We start from the raw sequence: 22,026 nt of genomic DNA, 5'->3' as shown, positions 1-22,026 counted from the left end.
ACATGAATCTATCAAAAAAGAAACATTCAATTCAACGAGTATTACATACACTTAAGTAAGTAATCAAAAATGAAGATTTAGATGTGTTAATTATTGATGATGTACATTAATTATGAATCAAGTTTCATTTAAGGGAAAAAGCTGTACAAAGTTCTACAATATGTGGAATATCGTTCCGAATATATATATATATGAAGGGAACCATTAATTAACAAATGAACCAAAACAAATACTATTTTAATTGAATGACTACTATTAATCTGTATGAGAAGAAGGAGGTCCAAAAAGCTTGATGGTGCTTTTGGCAAAATTACTTTCAACATTATGTTATACATTTCCATGTGTTCTCTCTCCTTTTCCTTTTTTTACTTTTTCTGGAACAAGTTGTATTGCCCCTCTTGGTGTGCTATGTTCTTCAAAATGCATCCTCAACTTTAAGCCAATTATTTCATAGTTTAAATTGTTATCTAGAAAAGAAAAAAAACACTGACTTTAACACATTTGTGATGAACATACTATTCACAGTAGCCTTTATATTTAAAAAAAATGATTATTATCTATTTGTTCTTGGTGTTAGCAAAATTTTATTTCATAAATCTATCAAAGAAATTTGGTCAATTCTTCATCAAGCTCTCAGATCAATGATAACATATCCGTCAGTAAAAAATTTGGAATTTACGAATGGTGATTGGGCAGAATTGGGAGAAGCTCTTGGATCTATTGATGTCACCTACCATATAATAAATCGTCAACCAAAAACCAGAATGGTTTTATAGTGGACATCGTCGTATATACTTTATTCATATACACGTAAGTAATTAGAGACACAGGAGAAAAAAAAAGATGCATCATATATGGTTTCTAGGTCATAACAATGACGCGATGACTTACAGGTTGATGGAAGCGATCGGTCCACATGATATTTTACCGTTTTCTCGTGATTGGTACTTACTTGGCGATATCATATATCCATATGAGCATCCTATTGTAATACTAAATACTGTTAGGCACTATAAAATTGGCGTAAAAGAACGAAGCAAACTGAATTAGTGACATGTTTAAACTTTTTACAATAACGTATTTAGATAGTTTTGGATGAATTGAAATGATGTCTTATATGTATAAAAAAAAAAAAAAAGGAAGCTTATACCACATTGTAGCAACGTTTCCCGCGTTGTGATGACTTTCTGTTTCACAAGCGTGTATTTTTTTATTCTTTGACGTCGGGTACCTCATTCATAAAAAAACATAAGACTTGGGAGTATGTTCGGAACAGTCCAGGTAATATGTTTATATGTTACCACGGGTGTTCTCAAAGCGTTTAAAGGACGCCATGTTAAAATTATGAAATAATTGATAGGGTTTGAATATATCGCGATTTTACCACGGGTTGACCCTTTATGACAGTTATTATATCCTGAGCGATAGCGAGGGGTAAAATATCGGGATAAAGAGACAACCCATGATAAAATCACTATATATGCCAGCCTCCATGAATTATTTTGATTCTAATAGGACAAATACAGCAATTTTGTTGAATCGGAGCCCTCTAGGTGGAGGCATATATTTGCCGTTCCCATAAATAACCTCACTATTAGATTGGCGTATAAGAACACTGAAAACTGAATTAATGACATGCTTAAACTATTTACAATAACGTATTTAGACAGTTTTGGACTAATTTAAATGATTTTTTACTTATAAATGTTACCCCGATTTTGTTTTTGTCCATGGATTTATGAGTTTTGAACAGTGGTATACTACTGTTGCCTTTATTTATATTCATAAAATATGGCTTATACATCAACGTCATTTGACATTTAATGAATAGTTGTCCTATATATACCACATCGCATTTTTGATATAAATAAATGTCGGAAATGTTTACCCTAAAACCCCGCCAAAAACAAAATTTTCGGTAAATTTCAAATTCTTTTAGGAAATATGAATGACGATTTGAGTTTTTGAACCCATAACATTTGATTTTTTTTTTTGGCTGAATTAATAACAAATAAGTAACATTTAAAATTTATCCATCCGTTACTGTAGATTTTAAGAAAACGTTAACGGTAGCAATTTCATTTCATCAGATCCATTACTTGATAATTAAATTCTCGTCAAGATGCACGTGTCAAAAAAACCTTTTACAAATGTCGAAGTGTTGATAACACCAAGATGCGCTGCAAGAAAATCAAATCCGGACTCGATACATAGATTTTCAAAGGAAGGTATATGCATTGTTTTTAAATAATTTCAAAATTTTCAGTTAAACTAGATCCATGTTTTGATGAAGGTAAATCCAGAAAATTTGTATACCAGTACTATGGAACACACTGAGTTGGTGATATCCTCCGGGATATACATGTATCATAAGAGTATACATAATACAAAATAAAGGATCTTTTCGAATCTGAAGAAAAAAGGGGGAACAATATTCTCAATTATGTCTTCAGTTTGGAATAATATAATTTTATTTAATGAAGAAACTCTGATAAAAATATGACTTTTAATAAGCACATAGCTTTCCTAATAGAGTTAATAAATAGAACAATGATATCGAAAAAAAAATATTGACCTTTGGTGATATCCATATGCAGTTTTCTTTGAATAACCAATATGTTTCTACCAGTCAAATATGAGCTTAAAATTAGTAGAATAGCATTTGGACTAAAGCTTTATATGTTTTTTATTGCTTGAAATAGATTATAGAATGAAAAAAAGTAATGCTAAAGTATATATAGCAAGTTTGTTTCTGTTATGGGTGTAATAAAATTGAGAATGGAAATAGGGAGTTTGTCAAAGAGACAACGACCCATCCACTACTAATTCGGGCCCGGCCAGAAAGCGCATACCAGAAAGTAGTACATATTTAGCACAAAATAGTTCATACGCATGAGTGTAACTTTCAAAATATGTAGAATATTTAGGTGTTTTTGGTATCAAATAAAAGCTGGATATCATTGTAGAATACGTTTTGACTTTAAATTCTGAATATTAAATAACTGCACCAAATTTTCAAAAGAGGGTACATTTTGTCTGTTTGTCAGAACTGTACCTGTTTTGTTACATCCGACGTTCCAGGGACCAGTTCTTTTTTAAATGCCATCAAAGTATGCTGATTTTTTCAGTACAAGACACAATAGAGTGTTGCTTTGACATGCAATGATTGTCACTTCATTTGAACTTAAAACCAAAGATGTGCGCCTGCTTGAAATGGAGGAATTCGACATAGAAAGTAATGATGCAATGAATTAATGGTGTACTTCCATTAGCACAGGTTTTTATAATATAAACGGTGCAAATTTCATTTTTTACACCAAATGCGTATTTTGACTATTATCATCTCTCCAATACTGCTTCACATCAAAAGTCCGTCACATATAAACGTTCAAGATCTGATAAAACCATAAACGTAAGTTACAAATAAACTCATCATAGATACCAGGACTAAATGTTGTATGTACGCCAGACGCGCGTTTCGTCTTCAAAAGACTCATCAGTGACGCTCGAATCCAAAAAAGTTAAAAAGTCCAAATAAAGTACGAAGTTGAAGAGCATTGAGGACCAAAATTCCTAAAAGTTTTGCCAATTACAGCTAAGGTAATCTTAGTTACAAACCTGTGTGCTCTTGCGCAAAGAAGTATTTCTATTATGCTTTTAAATGCAAAACTGGAATGCTTAGGTGCATTTATATCATGTGTTCAGTTCCGATTCGTCTGGTTTTTCTAAATGTATAATAGAAGATCTCAAATACAGTCGTAGGTCAAAAGTGTTCAACCTAAAAAATTCCTCTATCGATTTATATAACAGCAAATGTCTCAAGTTCCGTTTTCATTGTTATCATGAATCTTTTATTAACATGTTATACTGAGAAATAATTATTTGAATGCCATAAGTCATGATGTCGTTGCATATCTGTATATTTGTCCTTATAATGATGGTATAGTCAAACAGGCGCTTAAGAAGCATACTTTTATAGATGTTATCCAAACTGGCTTATAAAAAGTTAATAGTGAGTACGTATTAATTGTACTAGATGGCATAAGTTTTGCTATATTTGTTTTAGTCAAACGCACTATTGAACTAAATAAAGTCAGATCTGAATTGCATGGCCAATAAACTATTCAGTCATGTTCCGTTTTTAAGAAAATGTTCAAACTGATCAACTACGGTAAATTCAGTACTTTTCAGAAGCATTTCAAATTGTCTATAGCATGTATAGGTACAGGTAACATATACTGAACAGTCTTGACAAAGACTTGCAAATAATAGTTAAATGCTATCAAAATGTATGAACCGAGGGGAATTTATCGCAGTGGATAAATTGGAATTCTTTCTGATAAACTTAAATGACGGAATCACCATCGTTCCGAGATTTTTTTCAAATCAAAATAAAATTGAGAATGGAAATGGGGAATGTGTCAAAGAGACAACAACCCGACCAAAATAAAAAAATACAACAGCAGAAGGTCACCAACAGGTCTTCAATGTAGCGAGAAATTCCCGCACCCGGAGGCGTCCTTCAGCTGGCCCCTAAACAAATATATACTAGTTCAGTGATAATGAACGCCATACTAATTTCCAAATTGTACACAAGAAACTAAAATTTTAAATAATACAAGACTAACAAAGGCCAGAGGCTCCTGACTTGGGACAGGCGCAAAAATGCGGCGGGGTTAAACATGTTTGTGAGATATCAACCCTCCCCCTATACCTCTAACCAGTGTAGAAAAGTAAATGCATAACAATACGATGATATACAAAATGACGATTTCAGAGCAAAATTGGGTCACTTATGACAGTTGTTGACATCTACAAATATCGTCTTATTATTACATAAATAAAACTTTTACTTCTACTTCCTTTTTTGCGTATAGGTATAGGGCAGTCCGAAGATCTTTTTTGGTATTTCGCACCTGATTAAACGTAATCGATATAATGTTATTCAATAAAATAATCTGGAGGCCTTTGGCAGTATTGTTTGTATATTTCTTCATCTTATTAGATTTCGATGGTCATTAAAGGAAGGATTGCATGTTTATCAAATAAAAGTTTTATCAATAACAGATTTTTTCTTCAGTTTATCGAGTTTGTGATTGTTGTTGTTTAAAAGAAATATAGACTACACATAATAAAACTTTAGGATAAGCAATATATGAAAGGTTTATACAAGGAGTACAATCAATATCACGTGATAGATATACACACACCGGAAGTAACAGTCGAGCAGACCGCTTGAAAAGTAAGTAGTCGTATTCACTTGTTTACATGTATATCAATAAAATTTAATAAATAAGAAAGTGCACCGAATGTCGGATACTATCTAGTTTTGAAATACACAATTATCCTTGCTGGAAAGCGTGCAGTTAATGCTAACACTTCGACACAGTTATCCGTCGAAAATTTGGAACTGTGTTGAGGTGTTTGCAATAACTGCACGCTTTCTAGCAAAAACAATTGTGTATTTTAAAACTACATACTATCCGGCATTCGGTGTGCCAACTTATTAATCAAAATTTAATTGATATAAACAAGATAATGCAACTACTAACCTTTCAAGCGGCGAGTTCGACTGTAACTTCCGGTGTGTGTATATCCATAACGTGATTTTGATTGTACCCCTTGTTATAGTAAAATATATTATAGCAATTGCCTTTATTAAGTGGAGACTTTTCATTTGAAACATAGTTTCACACTGTGTGAGTTAGTCGTATGCTATGCAGTTATATAGAAATACAAATACATTTATATGCATTGAATGATCTGAAATACTTCATAGTAACGTTCATGTATCCTTTATACGTTTGATGGGATTTTATTGTATCTTAACATCGATCAAATGTCAAACGTGTTAAAAAGGTATTGAAAATGATCCACTCCTGGTATGTGGCATATTTAAATCAACCACAATCAAAATCACTCAACTGTTAAAACATGTACATTACTGTTTACAATGTATTTAAAACTTCCGTAAGATTTAAGACATAAATAGACAAATGACATGCTATGACGAAAACATAATGGTGTACATCAAATCTATCCTTTTCTCCTGGATATGTGTACTTCTAACAGTAACAGGTAAATACAATTTTAATGATAGAAATTTATGGTTACTATTCAGAATTTTGATAGGATATTCAAACCAATGATAAAGGAAGTAATCAGTGTGTGTGTCTTGAATAAAACAGCGACAAAAAATATTGCAGTATGAATTTCAATTGAAATATACAAACTAAACAAACTGTAACACGTCAAATACTACTTCTGATCGCACAAGATACTGACACATCAATGTCATAATTAACTTAGAATTGTTATATGTGTATCACATTTTGAACTACAATGTATCTGCTTTAAAAACTCAATGTCGCTCACAAATATCTGTGTCAATCTTCAACCATGGGACCAATCCACCATTGTTGACTAGGTTTATCAATCGTAGCTTTGATATGTATCGCGGATATTTTTTTCAGTTCATATTATCTCCTTATCTTTTATAGATTCCGACATCGTACACATCTTTTAAACAATATATCAAAATATCCAAATGATTAGTGTGAACAAATAATGGCAAGAGTAGTATACCGCTTATCAAAAGTCATAACTCGAATAAGAGAAAACTATTTCGGGTTACAAACAAAAACCGAGGGAACCACATTACCCTTAAGAGGAAGCCAACCAAGCAACAGATCTAGAACACTGAAGTGCAACAAAAACAAAACACGAACAACAATTTATCAAACATAAAAACGAACTATTAGATAACATCTGCAATATTAATTCCTGTACAGGACATTTTATGCAAAGAATGGTGGGTTGAACCTGGTTTTGTGGCGTGCCAAATCTCCGCACTCAGTAAAACAGCCATATTCTGGAATTGTTCACGTTCGGTACTAAAACGACCAAACGATGTTATTTCCAACCCAAAAATAGGACGTAAAAAATATATCCCTATATATAATAAGTTAAGACACAGACAAAAAATACACGCGAAACAACATAGAAAATGAAAGACTACGAAACACGAAATCCACCGAAAAATTTAGATCCAAACTAGGGTCCTTCTTGAAATAGATCTATAAAGTAACGATTTATATGTTTTTGTTATTATTTCCATACAGACAAAGTCGAAGGGAACTTTCAGTTGGTAATTCGTTCGTATGTCTCTCTGTCTGTCTATCCGTCAGTACGGTAAATTAATGTTCCGCTCTTTTCTTTCATGTGCCTTAATAGTTTGACTCGACATGTCATGTCATGATCATCTATTCACTTACAAAGTTTTCCGCACTTTGTTCCATCATGCTTAAATATATTGATTGAATATTATATATTTTTGACCATGAAACGTTATAGACCAGGGAAACAGTTGGTTCGGTTCGGGTGATTTGTGGTTGTGGTCATCGTAAAAACGCAAATAATCAGTTTTTGCGCTCTTTGATTTGTTATGCTTTGAAATCTGGTTTTTGTTACACACTTTACGACATGACAATACTTAATAAATGCCTGTTATCATTATTATGTATTCCACATTGAAATTGTTACCCATGCTTCTAAAATATAACTTACTAGACTTAAATTTTAAACGCATTTATGTGTTTGATATTGAATCTTTATTATATTATGGGATATTTCTTTCTTAATAAAATTGAGAATGGAAATAGGGAATGTGTCAAAGAAACAACAACCCGACCAACAACAAAAAAAACAAGCAGAAGGTCACCAACAGGTCTTCAATGTAGCGAGAAATTCCCGCACCCGGAGGCGTCCTTCAGCTGACCCCTAAACAAATATATACTAGTTCAGTGATAATGAACACCCATACTAATTTCCAAATTGTACACAAGAAACTAAAATTAAAAAAGTACAAGACCAACAAAGGCTGGAGGCTCCTGACTTGGGACAGGCGCAAAAATGCGGCGGGGTTAAACATGTTTGTGAGATCCCCCCTCCCCCTATACCACTAACCAATGTAGAAAAGTAAACGCATAACAATACACATTGAAATTCAGTTCAAGAGAAGTCCGAGTCTGATGTCAGAAGATGTATCTAAAGAAAATAAACAAAATTACAATAATACATAAATAACAACAGACTACTAGCAGTTAACTGACATGCCAGCTCTAGACTTCAATTAAACTGACTGAAAGATTATAATTTCATCATATGAACATCAGGCACAATCCTTCCCGTTAGGGGTTTGGTATCATGCCATCATAACATATACGAGAAAAACATAACCCGTGTCATGCCAACAATTGTTTTTAGAATAAATGTGTTTAGTGTCGATGAAAAGACCTTACCAGTGACTCAATATTAACGCCGAAATATGCAATCTTTAATGACTTGACAACAGTATCGTAATTATATCCCTTCTTGATAAGTCTATTCAAAGGTTTTGTTAGTTTCTGAGGTGAATACTGACACCTTTGTGCTTTATAAAGAATATTTCCATATAAAATTGGATGTGAAATACCTGAACGTATAAGAAGTCTGCATGTTGAGCTATATTTACGAATGATGTCCTTATACCGATGATAACATTTGGTAAATGTTTTGTCTAGTTTGTGTTATCGAAAACCCTGGTGTAATAATTTTTCAGTAATACATAAATTTCTCTCGTTAAAATCTAAAACATTGTAACATACACGAGCGAATCGTTCAAGTTGAGATTTATAAACACCGTCAGATTGTGACAAGGGAACGTCACCATCTAAAAATGGATAATTAACCAGAGGAAATGAAAAATCATCCCTTTTATCATAAATTTTAGTATTCAGCTTTCCGTTAGTGATATAGATATCAAGATCGAGGAACGGGCAGTGATCATTGTTTGTATTAGCTTTATCTAAAGTAAGTTCAACAGGATAGATTTCATTAATATACATACTGAAGTCGTCATTATTGAGAGCCAAAATATCATCCAAATATCTAAAAGTATTATCAAATTTGTTTATCAGATGTTGTTTCGATTGGTCTTTGCTTATTTTTGTCATAAATTGTATAACTCATATCAATACAAAAACAGGTCCGCAATAAGTGGTGCACAGTCAGTCCCCATTGGAATGCCGAAAATCTGACGATATACAGAATCCCCAAAGCGAACACAAATATTATCTAGTAAAAATTCCAGGGCATATATAGTATCAAAGCATGTCCAATTAACATAGTTTTTTTGTTAATTGCTACTAAAAAACGTCCTAAAAGAGTTTGAACACATATATTCACATTCTGATTTTCTAAATGCCCATTTAATTAGGTGTGTGAATTTTTTCTTAATGAGGCAATGTGGTATACAGGGTAGAAAAATCAAAACTTTGAACAGACTCAAATTTACCAATATAAGCATGCAATTTATCAAGTACTTCCAACGAGTTCTTGACACTCCAAAAGTAATTTATTTTCAAAAGCCTTATTTGAACAATTTATTATCAGGTTTTTTAATTGTACTAAGTGTGCTGGTAAGAAGAATAGACAATTTAGTAGTTGAACAATGACTTGAAGACGAAATAAATCTATATTTGTAAGGGGTTTTGTGTAGCTTCGGAAGCCACTACATAGTTGGGACTTTCATTGTATGTGGCTCTGCTTGTAAAGCGGTAGCTAAAAGTTTATGTTTATTATAGATTTTGTTATCTGAAAATGGAGTCAGTTAGAATGTTGGTGAAATGGTGATTTCCTTTTTAAAGAACCTCAATGTAAAATTAACGTCAAACAATAATAATATTATTAGCAGCTTTATTGGCCGGGGCAAAAACAAAGTCCTTGGCTAGTTATTTTAGTTTATGTTTGATACGAGAAATAGGTTTATTGTGGTTATTGTTAATAGTAAAATGTTCTTTAAAATGTTGAATACGTATATCAACTATCTTCATTACTGAATTAAAAAAGAGTCCAAAGATTTGTTGTCAGCTTTTTCCCGTTTTATCCATTTCATACAGTAAGTATGGAGTGAGTCATGGATGACATTACGACACTAGTTCCAATTAATAATTGACGGGGGACGATATTTGGGTCCTTTACAGAGGAATGATTTTAACTCTCGGTCTTGAACGATGTTAAGATCTCCTGTTATAACATGGGACATGGGTCCATAAATATATTCGGAATTTCTGCAGTTAGATGAAGTAGGTGTATTTTCACTAATATTAACATCTTTATACAATTGACTATAATTAAACACAAATTTCCGGGTAGATTTCTTGTAAATATAACAAATAAGAGGTAGCTCAGTATTGTCAAATTTGTTTTAACAAAAAAAACATTACAAATATTTCGCTTTATCTTTTCACAAGGGAATGAATTTTGTTTTGTGCATCTCTTTTTTTTTAACAATTGTTATCGTATACTTTGTGTATGTGTGCGTTCCATTGTCCATAGTTTTTTTTTAATTCAGTGTTTCTGATGTTTCGTTGTCGAAATGTACTATATTGTTTATTTGCATAATTATGTGTCCTTAATGTTCTTTTATTCTTTCAAATCACAGTGAGTGCCATTTTAGGTGTTATATTCAACATTTCCATAAAGGGCGAGGTTTGGCTAGCCACAAAAATGTCCTGTACCAAGTCAGGAAAAGGGCCATTGTTATATTATAGTTCGTTTTAGTTTGTGTTACATTTAAGTGTTGCGTTTCTGTTGTGTCGTAGTTCTCCTCTTATATTTGATGTGGTTCCCTAAATTTTAGTTGGTAAACCGGATTTGTTCGTTCATTCGATTTATGAATTTTGATAAACGGTATACAACTGTTGTCTTTATTTTGCCACTCCCCGTTAATTTCTCAAATTATGTCTATTCCGATGGAAATCGATAATACGACATGTATGTTAACTTCAGATATTATGTATGCCAAAAGTCTTTCTTTTTTGGTGTATATTTGCTATCCAAGTATCCCCCATTCTTATGTATCCTTATGAGAATGCCTCGGCCTTGTTTTCATTGTCCTTTTCCTTTCTAAATCATACCATATATCACTGGCAACCCGACATGCAAATATTTACAGAACACTGGCTTTCTCTATATATGTGAATGTTAAATGTCAATTTAATAATGTGTTTGGTCATAAAAATCAACAAACCTTAAATAACAAACATGTTCATGTATGCATCACCCGCTTATGTTAAGTTAAAGCAAAACATGTGATAAATCCCAAACCTTTGTAGAAATATGAAATCAATGTTTATGACCTTCATTCACTTCATTTCGTTCTATTCTATTTATTTTAACATCCCATTTTTCTATTTTGTTTTATTATTTTACTTATTGTTTTCTTTTCTCTATACCCCACCAGATCCTCATATTGTGAAATACTAGGCAATTTTTTGATAACCTATTGCAAGTATGTACCATTATTGGCCATCAATTTAATATTAGCAATTAGTTTTTTTATTTATTTCAGATATACAAATTGTTCACCTACAAACAGTTCCAAATCCATGTCCTAATGTTACTCCTAAATCAACAATAGGTAGGTGACGATAACATTGTCGATTTTTGAAAGACAACCATTTGAAACGTTTCCACTATGTCTTCAATTTTTTATTTTTCTTATTCTTAAAATTTGTTCAGTCTGAACAAATATGATAGAAAAGGGTACTCAGTTGTAAAATAACTGCAGTAAGACAAACACGAAATGCACAAGTTTTCTCTTATTCGAGTATATATATATATTATTGTATTCTATTGCAAGCGGACATGTGCACAACACAGTATGTAACAGAGGGAGATAAAAATGGAGGTACAACAGTAGACAGTGTATCATTACGTGTACGGACCCAACAAGATGGATGTACATGTGAAGTTGCATTACAAAATCAGACTAGTTTATATACTATATATATGAGGAAGTATGATTCAAATACAATAGCAGCTCCAGAGAAGCAGGCATGTGGTCTGGCCATTGTTACAGACTACAAAATTCCTGAAGGATTTCCTGATAATGCATATCCTGTAGAATGCACAGAAGGAACACAATCTCGCTCTATATCTCTTAGAACAAATGGAATTCTTCATCTGCGATCTAGAGTGATTAATGGTACTTTCACAAGAGGATATTGCATGCAAATATATCGACGTACGTACTGATACAAATTTTAAGTTTCTTACATGATGGCCTATAATCTTTCGTGGATATTTGTTTCATGGGTTATCATACCACTTCTTTTATGTTCAACCAAAGAATACAAAAACACTGTTGAAAAAATAATAATGGTCAACAAATATACAAAATGCCTTAAAATCAAAACTATCTATTATTAAGAGAACACATATGTATATCAGATCATACCATGAGAACAGAACTGTACAAAAGACCAGAAGAACCAGCAACAACAAAAAAAAAAGAAAATATTTATTCAAGCACATGGTCTTTATCATGGTACATTCATAAATAAAAAAAAGAGAGGTTAAATCCCTTCGCGGTGCTCACAAACTTCATTTATACTTTATCGACTATGTGATATAAATGAATGTTTTACAAAAGATAACCTGTGCAGACCGTCAACTAAAACAAAAATATTCTAACTAAAACACGGTGTAATGATGGCATGTCATGTACAACCTACTTAAGTAATCGTGTTTCAGCTAGCCACGCGGTTGGTTGTGTTTAAATCTAGAAACAAAAATAATAAAACACACCATATACAGGTTTCATACAATTTTATAATATGATTTATTCAAATCGGCATTTATTCGTTGTGGATAGTATTTATTACAATTGTCGTTCAAAATCAAATAGAAAAAATATTTGTGAAAAGATCTGTATTTTTACCTCAAAACCAAATGAACCATGAAGTGAATTTTAGATCACAATCCTGGAGAAAACTTAGGTATAGAAATAAACTGCTTTCGTCCTAATATGGAAACACCAAAACAAAAGACCAATGCTACTATTCAGGACACGCCTGTATCAGGTAAAGCTTATTGTGTACATACAGATATATGTATATAACTAGATATAGAATATTATCAAAATTAATGGTTATATTTATGATTTGCTTTCTCTCAAATGAAAAGGATGCATGTTTGTCCTCATGTGACCGAAACAAGTATGTTTCAATAATATATAAAGACAATTGATTAATCAATCAAACTAAGACTAAACAATTATTTGTTTGTAAATAATGGGTTAAGTTGACACCAACATAAGTATAGCTAGAACATAAGTGTCAAAACATCAATTTGGGAGACGTTTAAGCACTCTGTGCTTGATATTAGTCGCAATTAAATGTTCGGGAAGCTTATTTTGATGGCAATTTTTTAAATGCGTCATTGAATGTCGAAAACGTTGTTGCGAATAAATCTCGGAGTATCGACTAACTGACACACGAATATAATACAAGCATCTTTCTCCATTAAGTCATCGCTGTTTGTTGTATTTTGGCGTAAGAATCAACAATACAAAAAAGCATCCAATAAAATTGAGAATGAAAATGGGTATCCTATCAAAAAGACAACTACCGATCATAGAGCAGATAAAAGCCGAGGGACACCAATAGTTCTTCAACGCAGCGATAATATTCTGCACCCGGAAGAGGTCATCACCTGCTTACCCCATAATAAAATTATGTAATAGTTTAGTAAAAATTGATGTCAAACTACGCTCTTAATATATTAATGAATGCAAATCAAAATACAGACAATACAAACAAAGCCAGTAGTCCAGTCAATCTAGCTAAAAAAAATTACCAACCCCAAACTAATTGCAACAAAAGGTTTCTTGGTAAAATTCGATCTATTGTTATATCCTATTGATCATATAAAAAATCGACAGAAAACGATCGGCTAATTTTCGCTGATTTTGGGGTCAAAATATGTGTTTTTGCACAAAAATCGCTGAAAACTGGAAATTTCTTATATTTTATTATACTGACAAAAATATAAGACATGACTTAAATGTAAGAGAACAGCTATACGGATTTCTTATATAAGAGACAATATTTTAAGAAAAATCTATTAAAAAATGGAAATATTTGGGTTAAAAACTGTATTTTTGCTAAAAAAATCGCTAAAAACTGGAAATTAATCATCACTGATAGTCAAAGCAGAAACAAGTCGATTTTTAAACATTTTTTAGACAGTATGTTACCTCACAATACGATGATCATCTTTACTGTTTAGTAAACATCCAAATTTTTGGGTTAAAAAGTAACTTTTTAATGAAAAATTACAGAAAACTGAAACTTAAACTGTTTTTCAGTGTAAAATGTACTTTAATAAAACACGCTATAGATTTTTTTTTTAAAAGTGATTGAATTTTTGTGATTGAAAAGAACGATATAGAGCTTATTTAAAACAGTAGTATATCTTCAAACTGATAAAATAAAAGGACATTTTAAGTAGTTGCATCCTTGACGTACAAAATATGTACCTGACAACAATGTATAATAATAACAGTTTTTAACTTGAGTCTGAGAAAAGTTCGTTAGATTCTACATCAATGTCAGCATGCTTGAATTCATACAGCTCTAACCACGACATTCACCAAATGAGATATTACATTCTAAACCGTGTTTTCGACATGTGATGCGACGAGTATCACAATAAGTCTTACAGTTGCAACGTATGATTGAAAGGAGTCTTTGTGGAGCGGGTTGTCTTTAGTCTTAATAGGCATCAGTTTTCCATTAACGATTAACCAACCGAAATTACAAGGATCTATCTCTTCTCCTCCAATCCATGTCTGAACTTGGAAATATGCTCTTAAGCTGTGAAATGTAGCAGTTTCAGTAGTTGGTGGTAGAGTGTGTATTTGAATCACTTCTTTGCAAGTTAGAACTCGGTTTGCAAACTTTTCATATCTGAGAATGTCAAGTGCCTCGTGCGGAACACCTCCGTACAAAAACGTGATTACTTTTTCCCCGGCATTCTTGACTTCTTCAACAAGAGACTCTTTCAAAAAGACCTCACCAAGTTCTTTTAATTTTGGACTATCTATGAATTTCTTTAACGTAGCTACCTTCCCTACACCATACAACTTTGATGTCGTATCACAACCACTTATTGCGTGAATGATCGGAAGGACTTTGCACATGTCTTGTCCAAGAACGACTTTCGTTTTATTTATGTCCCATATTTTTGACTTAGTCTTTTTATCATGATTTGGTTTGAAGATAAGATTTTTAGATCCAAAATTGTAATAGTACAACAGAAGTACCAACAGGTCAGTATCTTCACACAGGAGTATTTTTGGGTGTGAAATGGACGATTCCACTGCAGTTTTAGCGATGAGGACATCTGCATCTGCTGAGGCATGTTTCGTTTCAATACCATTGGAATGCATCTTTTTACTCAGCATTTCAATAAAGTTCTGTTTATTTTCATTGTTAGCCAGAAATGTTTGCTTCTTTGACCTAAAAGGCGTTGTCTCTGTAAATGTTATCTTTGTCCCGAAGATTCCTTTAGTTCGCTTAAGATGCATTGCATCCTTCGTATCAGGACCAGATACGTATCCATCAAATACAACAACGACTGAACTTGTTCCATTACACTTTACAAAATCAGCGTATCTTTTACAGATTTCTCCAAATGTTAACCCACTTTTCCACGGTATGTTATGCATAAGTGATTCGCCATCAACAACATAACTGTAAACAGTATCTATATATTCAGTGGTGCAGACTCCAAGATTCCAAATCGCATCCGCTAGAGTTAACTTTGATGCTGTCCTCATAAATCCGGACGAATCAAACATAGAACTTGGTTGACTAGATAGTTCATAACTAAATATTTCTGATTTGTCTTCATAGATACTGTCTGCAGCTACGATAAATCTTTGAAATAGAATTTGTGGGTCTATTGTTGCTATTTCAGGCTCTACATTTACGCAAATAGGTTTGTCTTGAAGTGTAATGGCTTGGTGTTTTCTTTTGAAAGTGAAATTTGATACACAGTTACCTTCCATTGATTTTAATATACGGAGTCCAATATCTTTAGCTCTATCTGCATTCACATCTGATGTTGCTGATACACCCGTCTCTATGTTTCTCATACCCTCTTCTTCAATAAACGGGTTTCTCTCCTCCAGAAAGGAAGCAAATATCATTGTATCTTTAGTATCCCTTTTTTGACGACTTACACCATCTTCTTTATGCTTATCTGACGAATAGAATTTTGTCCCCGTAAATGACATCATTGCGCTATTTATCTCGGCACAATCAGGTATAGATAAATTCCAGAGTGCTCTCTGACTTTCACTCATACAGAGGTTCCGACTTTGAGCAAACGCAGAAATGCTATACATGTTTCATGAAATCTCATTAGAATTTAAAATAAATTAGATATATTACTTTCTATTGGATTGTATGTGTTTATAATTGCCGTTCAGAATCCAATAGAAAAGGTTATATGTTAAAATTATGTACTATTATTCTCCTTTAAAACCAAATGAATCTAGAAACGTATTTTAAGAACACAGTACAACATAAAAAAAACACAACAAACGATAAATGCTGCCATTCAATACACGACTGCTTCATGTAAGGAAGATTCGACGTGTTCACAAAGTAGTCAAACAGCTGTAAATATATAACCGAAGCATTGTGAGAAGTTTTGTACTCATATGACCCCGAATTAAATTTTGTTCATATAAAATTTATAACAAATTTTGAAATATCTAACATCCTCACACGCAAACAATTAATGTGTCTAAGTAACGAGTGTAGTTAGTTTACAGAAATATTAGTATTAGAACTATTTTACGAGTTGACGAATCATACGTAAGACAAGATTGATTTCAATTTTCGTAAAATTTGACATAAATATTCAAACTTGATTAAGGCTGTCATGGGACGAAGAATACAATTCCAGATTTTTTTCAAGGTTGAATTTTGACTAAGAGTTAATGGACAAAAGACCAGGTGTTGGCCTAAGGAAATTAATGGGAGACAACTATTTCAAATTTGCACATTATGTATGGAAATACATAAATTATTCATTACATTGGTTGCAATGAATAACATTGATTTCCCAGTTAGATAAAAACCGATAATTTCACATGTGTAATAAACGTGGTTATTTCACTCTCTGACGTCATACAACAATAGGCGTTGTCAAGACATCGATAACGTCGAAACAAAACATGCGTAGGGAAAACATATAGTTCCTTACATTTTCTACATTAATTTCAAAAAAAAAATCAATTTGACAATGTAATAAAAAGTATAACTAATCGCCGTATTTGAATATCAAAAATAAGACAACTTGTGACCGAACGCCGCTATGGATTAAACTCGTGCTGCGCACTCGTTTAATCCATGCGTCGCTCGGTCACGCGTTGTCTTATTTTTTTATATTCAAATACGACGATTAGTTAAACTATAAGTAATATAAAAGAAAAACATACGGTTGTTCATCTAATGATGTCACAATAATTTACGTCATAATGTGTACCGTGTTAAATTTAACCGTGTTTATGAAAATGATAAAGTTAAACATAAATATGCAGTTTTCGAATTAAATTACCATTGCGAAGTATGGTGCTCAGTCAATAAATCTATATTTACTTAATTCAGCAAATTTAAAGTTGTTCTTAGGTCGTGCAATACTTTGCTAATCTAAAATATACTCGAAATTTGATGGAAATCAGGAAGAAATTAGAAATTTAAAAATAAGATACTAAATTTATTATGGTTTTTCCCCAGGTAAATCACTTTATATGATTTTTTATTATTTTTTCATACCTCAGTCTAGTCAGAATAAAAAGAATACGTGATATAGATACAATGGATAAGCGTTGATTCTTGAAAAAGAAACCATGAGCCCGCAGGGCGAATGGTTTGTTTTTCATGAATCAACGCTTATCCATTGTATCTATAACTTAAACTATTGTGATAATGTCTTTTCAAAATTAAAGCCTATTCTTAATTAGAAGGTATTGTTAGTGAGTTTAAATAACCATGTTATCGTGACAAACGATGCATTACAATATATCATATATTACATTTAAATCATTATGGTTAAAACAATACAAATACATGTTGTACACATAACGTCTGCCCTTAAAGATTTTCATTTATCAGGCATCTGAACATTATATGTTTTGACAAAATAATTTATTTGATCTTATTTCTAATAAAATTGGGGAATGTGTCAAAGCCTGGGACAACAACTTGACAAAAAACATATATATATGGCATATATATAAAGCATGTGTCCGTAATTTCTAACAAGAAGTCTCATTACCTACATCACGATTTTCTAGCATTGGAATTTGTGAATAAACAAATGTAATCATACTATATTGATTTATAAAACAAAAATAGACACCTATAATGTTAACATTTCCGTTTTAAACATGTAGAATAGATAACAATCATCCAACAATAAACGACCAAACTCGCTTTTATTAAACAAAATATCCAAAATCACTTAATAAACAAGGAACAAACCAGGAAAAGTCGAGAACAGGGAAAAAACAAAACAAGATTCGAACATAAGCCGACAAGTTCTAACTCATTGAGCATTTCCATGAAACCTCGCGGCTACCAACTCATACTATATGATTGCCTATTATTGTATATATAAAGGTACAATCTACGTGTGTCCGTTGTACCGATGTATATCAAATATTCAATTTATACATATGAATTAGACAATTGAATCGTAACCAATTGGTAGCCGAGATGTTTCGTCGATGTGTTGATGTAAGTGACAATGAAGAGAATTCATGGACGGGTTCGACTCCGAGTGCAGGCATATATAAATTACAAAAATTAAAGGTAAGTTTTTAAAATAATTCCATTACTGAACATAAATCAGTAAAATTGGCCAATTCAACCTTAATGTAATTAGGCACACAAAGGAAACAAAAGAATGACAAAAAGTGAGTCCATTTCAGCGACGAATTTAGGAAGCGTTGATTCTAGAAAAAGAATCCACGGTAAATGAATGGGCTGACGTCACCACAATGGTTTAAGTATGATGACGATTAATTTGCACTTATATTTCGACTAGATAATCATAAGGTCCTTATTGTCACCACTCGTTTATATCTAGTAAACTACTAAGATATAAAGACGGGACAAACAGTATTTTGTATAAAAGGTGAATTTCTCATAATTAATAGTGGAATATAAGTTCTAATTTTTGTTATTATAATATTTGCCCTACGTTCTCCAACTTAATAGTGTTTTAAGTCTTTTAAAGAAAACGATGTGATTTCTTTCGAAGGAAAACCTTAAGTTTAAGATGGAATCTACATTTCTAATGATGCTATCTATTTTATTTCGTCGCCTTAAAGTATTGGTAAAATATCATTTTTTTTGTTTTTTAGTTCTAATATAAAACAAGGTACCATGAGTTCAGGGTTGTATTTTTTTAGATAAAGATTTTGTTGATACATGAGGTAGTATTAATGCTCGTAAATAATTAGGATATTGCATTGTCTTGAGAGACCGAGACGATTAAACCTTTTGGACACCTTTACCTTTTTTTTATGTAAACCTCGTTGCTTCTTTTTGTTTCATACTATTAGGACTAGTTTGGCTGTCATGTCATAAATATGTATCCCACATCTAAATCAAAGATGATGGTGAGGATTCAATAGTGACTGTGTTTAATATTCCCCTTGAATTGACATTGAATTTCACCTGTTCGCTCTTATTGCTAGTAATATTTTCTGCAAATTATGAGTGCACCATGGATTCGTTCACAAATACTTTATGATGTTAAACTAAACATACATTATTTTTCTAATTACTATTTCAACATGTTTAACTGCGTGTTTTATGAAGTTATGTCATCACTTAACACACCGTATGTTTTCGACACTGGTCAATTCAATGCATGTTATTTATATTATATACATTTCAATTTGTAAAAAAAAACAAGAACGTACAAATAGAACGATAATGTTTCAGTATATTTTGTAGATACAAATTCAGCACTGTATATTGGCATCGGTGTAGGTTCTGCTGTTGTGGTTATTGCTTTGTTTGTAACAATAGCTATTATAATCATCAGGTAAGATGAATAGAAAATTTATCTAAGATGAAGGTCCAGTTGTCTAAAACCAGGTACAGATCTCTTGTTTCGTAACCCTAACTGCGACTGAAATTCTAGTTATTCTAATATTATTTTATATGTCCCCTTTAAAACATTATTACTCATTTTAATGTATACAAAAAATAATATATGATGTGTGAAAGGTATTGAATGTCGGGTGGTTTGTAAGGTTTCAGTATGTGCATCTTTGCAAACTATTTGTCTACTCATCGACATACAATTCATCTGCACAACAAACAATGTCGTATGGTAATACCACAGTCCAATATTAAGGTATGTATGGTGCCTTCAAACTAGTTCAACACCCAACGTTCTTGGTGTTGTGGTTATTGATTTTTTTTGTAGTGACACCTATCATAATCATCAGGTAGATGAAGAAATATTTTATTTGAGGTAAAAGTCAAGTATGCTAAAACCAGGTATACATGTAGATCTCTTAAATTCGACAGTAATTTTATCGAGTGAATAAATATTCAGTATTCTAGTTATTTAATTATAATTTTTTATTTCCCCTTTAAAGAAATTATTACTCATTTTAATGTATGAATGTCGGATGGTTTGTAAGGTTTCAGTATGTGCATGTTTGCAAACTATTTGATTACACATTTAATTTTATATTTAAATGCAGTATGATGATATTACATAGTGAGCATTTAAAACTCTTAAAGTTCGTCATAGACCAAAAATGCAACTAATATATGAAAGCTAAAACGCTTGTTAATATTTAATAAAAGACAATTCAAGAACAAACAAAACAAAGGATTCTATTGAACAAATGGTTTGATGCTTTGTGGATGAACAGTTTGATACAGCGGGAATTGGCTTAACCATTATATATCATATAGGCTCCAATGCATTGTACTTGAAAATTAATATATAAATTGTAGGATATGATATGGATACAACAAAATGAGCCAGCAACTGCAAAGACAAGAAAAAAAATTTGATTTGCACAAGGATATGATCACAAGGGGAGGAGTTTTCTTAAAATATCTCTCTTTTTACCTTTACGTGTTTATTTTTAATCTGTTAAAGTAATTTGCAATAGTTTTTGTTATGTATAACTTTAAAGGCAATGTATGCGTTAACTAGGTATGTCGTGAAAATGGTACTATTTCTTTTAGCTGGGTTTTTTTTTACATTTTATGTAGGCGAAAAGGTAATAAAGATATGAATGGTGCTGAAAAACAAACAGAAGTAGATTGCACTAATAATGATTCTGACGGATTAAAATATAACACTTTATACAATTCATCTGAACACCAAGACATCATGGAAGGGGATTATCATACTGTTGAGTTAGAGGGAAAACAAAAAAGAACTGGGATACAGAACTTAGGTAGCGATAACAGTGTAGATGGTGGAAACTATAGCTCCATTGATATAGTTAACATACACGGGTTAGATGGTTCAAAACCTGACAATAGAATTAAGTCAAAATCCGCCACCACACCTAGATCAGAAACCCAAAGACCTGAAAAAGAGACAAGTAATACCTTAAAACACGTGACTGAAGACAGTTATGTCGAGTATGCGGTTGTTGACAAAAGCGGAAGAACTGACCAAAATATTAAACATATTTCTGCTCCAAATGATAGCAATGTGGAGTATGCTATCATTGATAAAAAATGAAAGACTTTGTATGCATAAAATAAAGGAGTTGATATTAGGCCAACCTAGTACTTTAGCAGTTTCTTCACTGAATTCACATACTTTCAAATAGATATTATCTATACGCGACACTTGAATGTTAACCTAGCAATTTTAATGTAAACAAAACTTTGAAAATGATTAGTCTTCCTAACAGTCATGATAATGATAAAAATCAGGTAAAAAATCAAGTAATTTATATCGATTATTTTACATGGGATTGAAGTTTGTATAATTCCTATGAAAATCTGAAATATTCTGTCTGTTTCTATTGATGTTGTTTTGTTGATGGCTCTCTCTTCAGTCATACGGGAATTCAGATAACGTGCTCGTGGTACTTAAGGAACATAAATTATTTCTAAAATTGAAAATAGACTAACC

General features: G+C 32.1%; 1 protein-coding gene across 1 annotated transcript; it reads left to right on the top strand.

Annotated features, from left to right (window-relative positions):
* Positions 1 to 5,965: 5,965 nt before the first annotated feature.
* Positions 5,966 to 21,750, top strand: LOC134686477 (uncharacterized). Its single transcript, XM_063546144.1, has 6 exons — positions 5,966 to 6,078; positions 11,393 to 11,461; positions 11,684 to 12,067; positions 12,798 to 12,905; positions 19,863 to 19,953; positions 21,147 to 21,750. Exons 1-6 carry the CDS (start codon positions 5,997 to 5,999, stop codon positions 21,625 to 21,627), a joined length of 1,215 nt encoding a protein of 404 aa, XP_063402214.1. The 5' UTR covers positions 5,966 to 5,996; the 3' UTR covers positions 21,628 to 21,750.
* Positions 21,751 to 22,026: the final 276 nt, after the last annotated feature.

This window comes from Mytilus trossulus, chromosome 10 (assembly GCF_036588685.1).
Source record: "Mytilus trossulus isolate FHL-02 chromosome 10, PNRI_Mtr1.1.1.hap1, whole genome shotgun sequence".
NCBI classification, from domain to species: Eukaryota; Metazoa; Mollusca; class Bivalvia; order Mytilida; family Mytilidae; genus Mytilus; species Mytilus trossulus.
The sequence above is the reverse complement of the archived record's forward strand: the minus strand, read 5'-3'. Positions and strand labels throughout refer to the sequence as shown.

Coding starts and splice junctions, on each gene's coding strand:
- LOC134686477 (XM_063546144.1), top strand. CDS start 5,997: ATGACATGCTATGACGAAAACATAATGGTGTACATCAAATCTATCCTT. Junction 6,079..11,392: donor TGTACTTCTAACAGTAACAG/GTAAATACAATT, acceptor TATTTATTTCAG/ATATACAAATTGTTCACCTA. Junction 12,906..19,862: donor TCAGGACACGCCTGTATCAG/GTAAAGCTTATT, acceptor TATATTTTGTAG/ATACAAATTCAGCACTGTAT.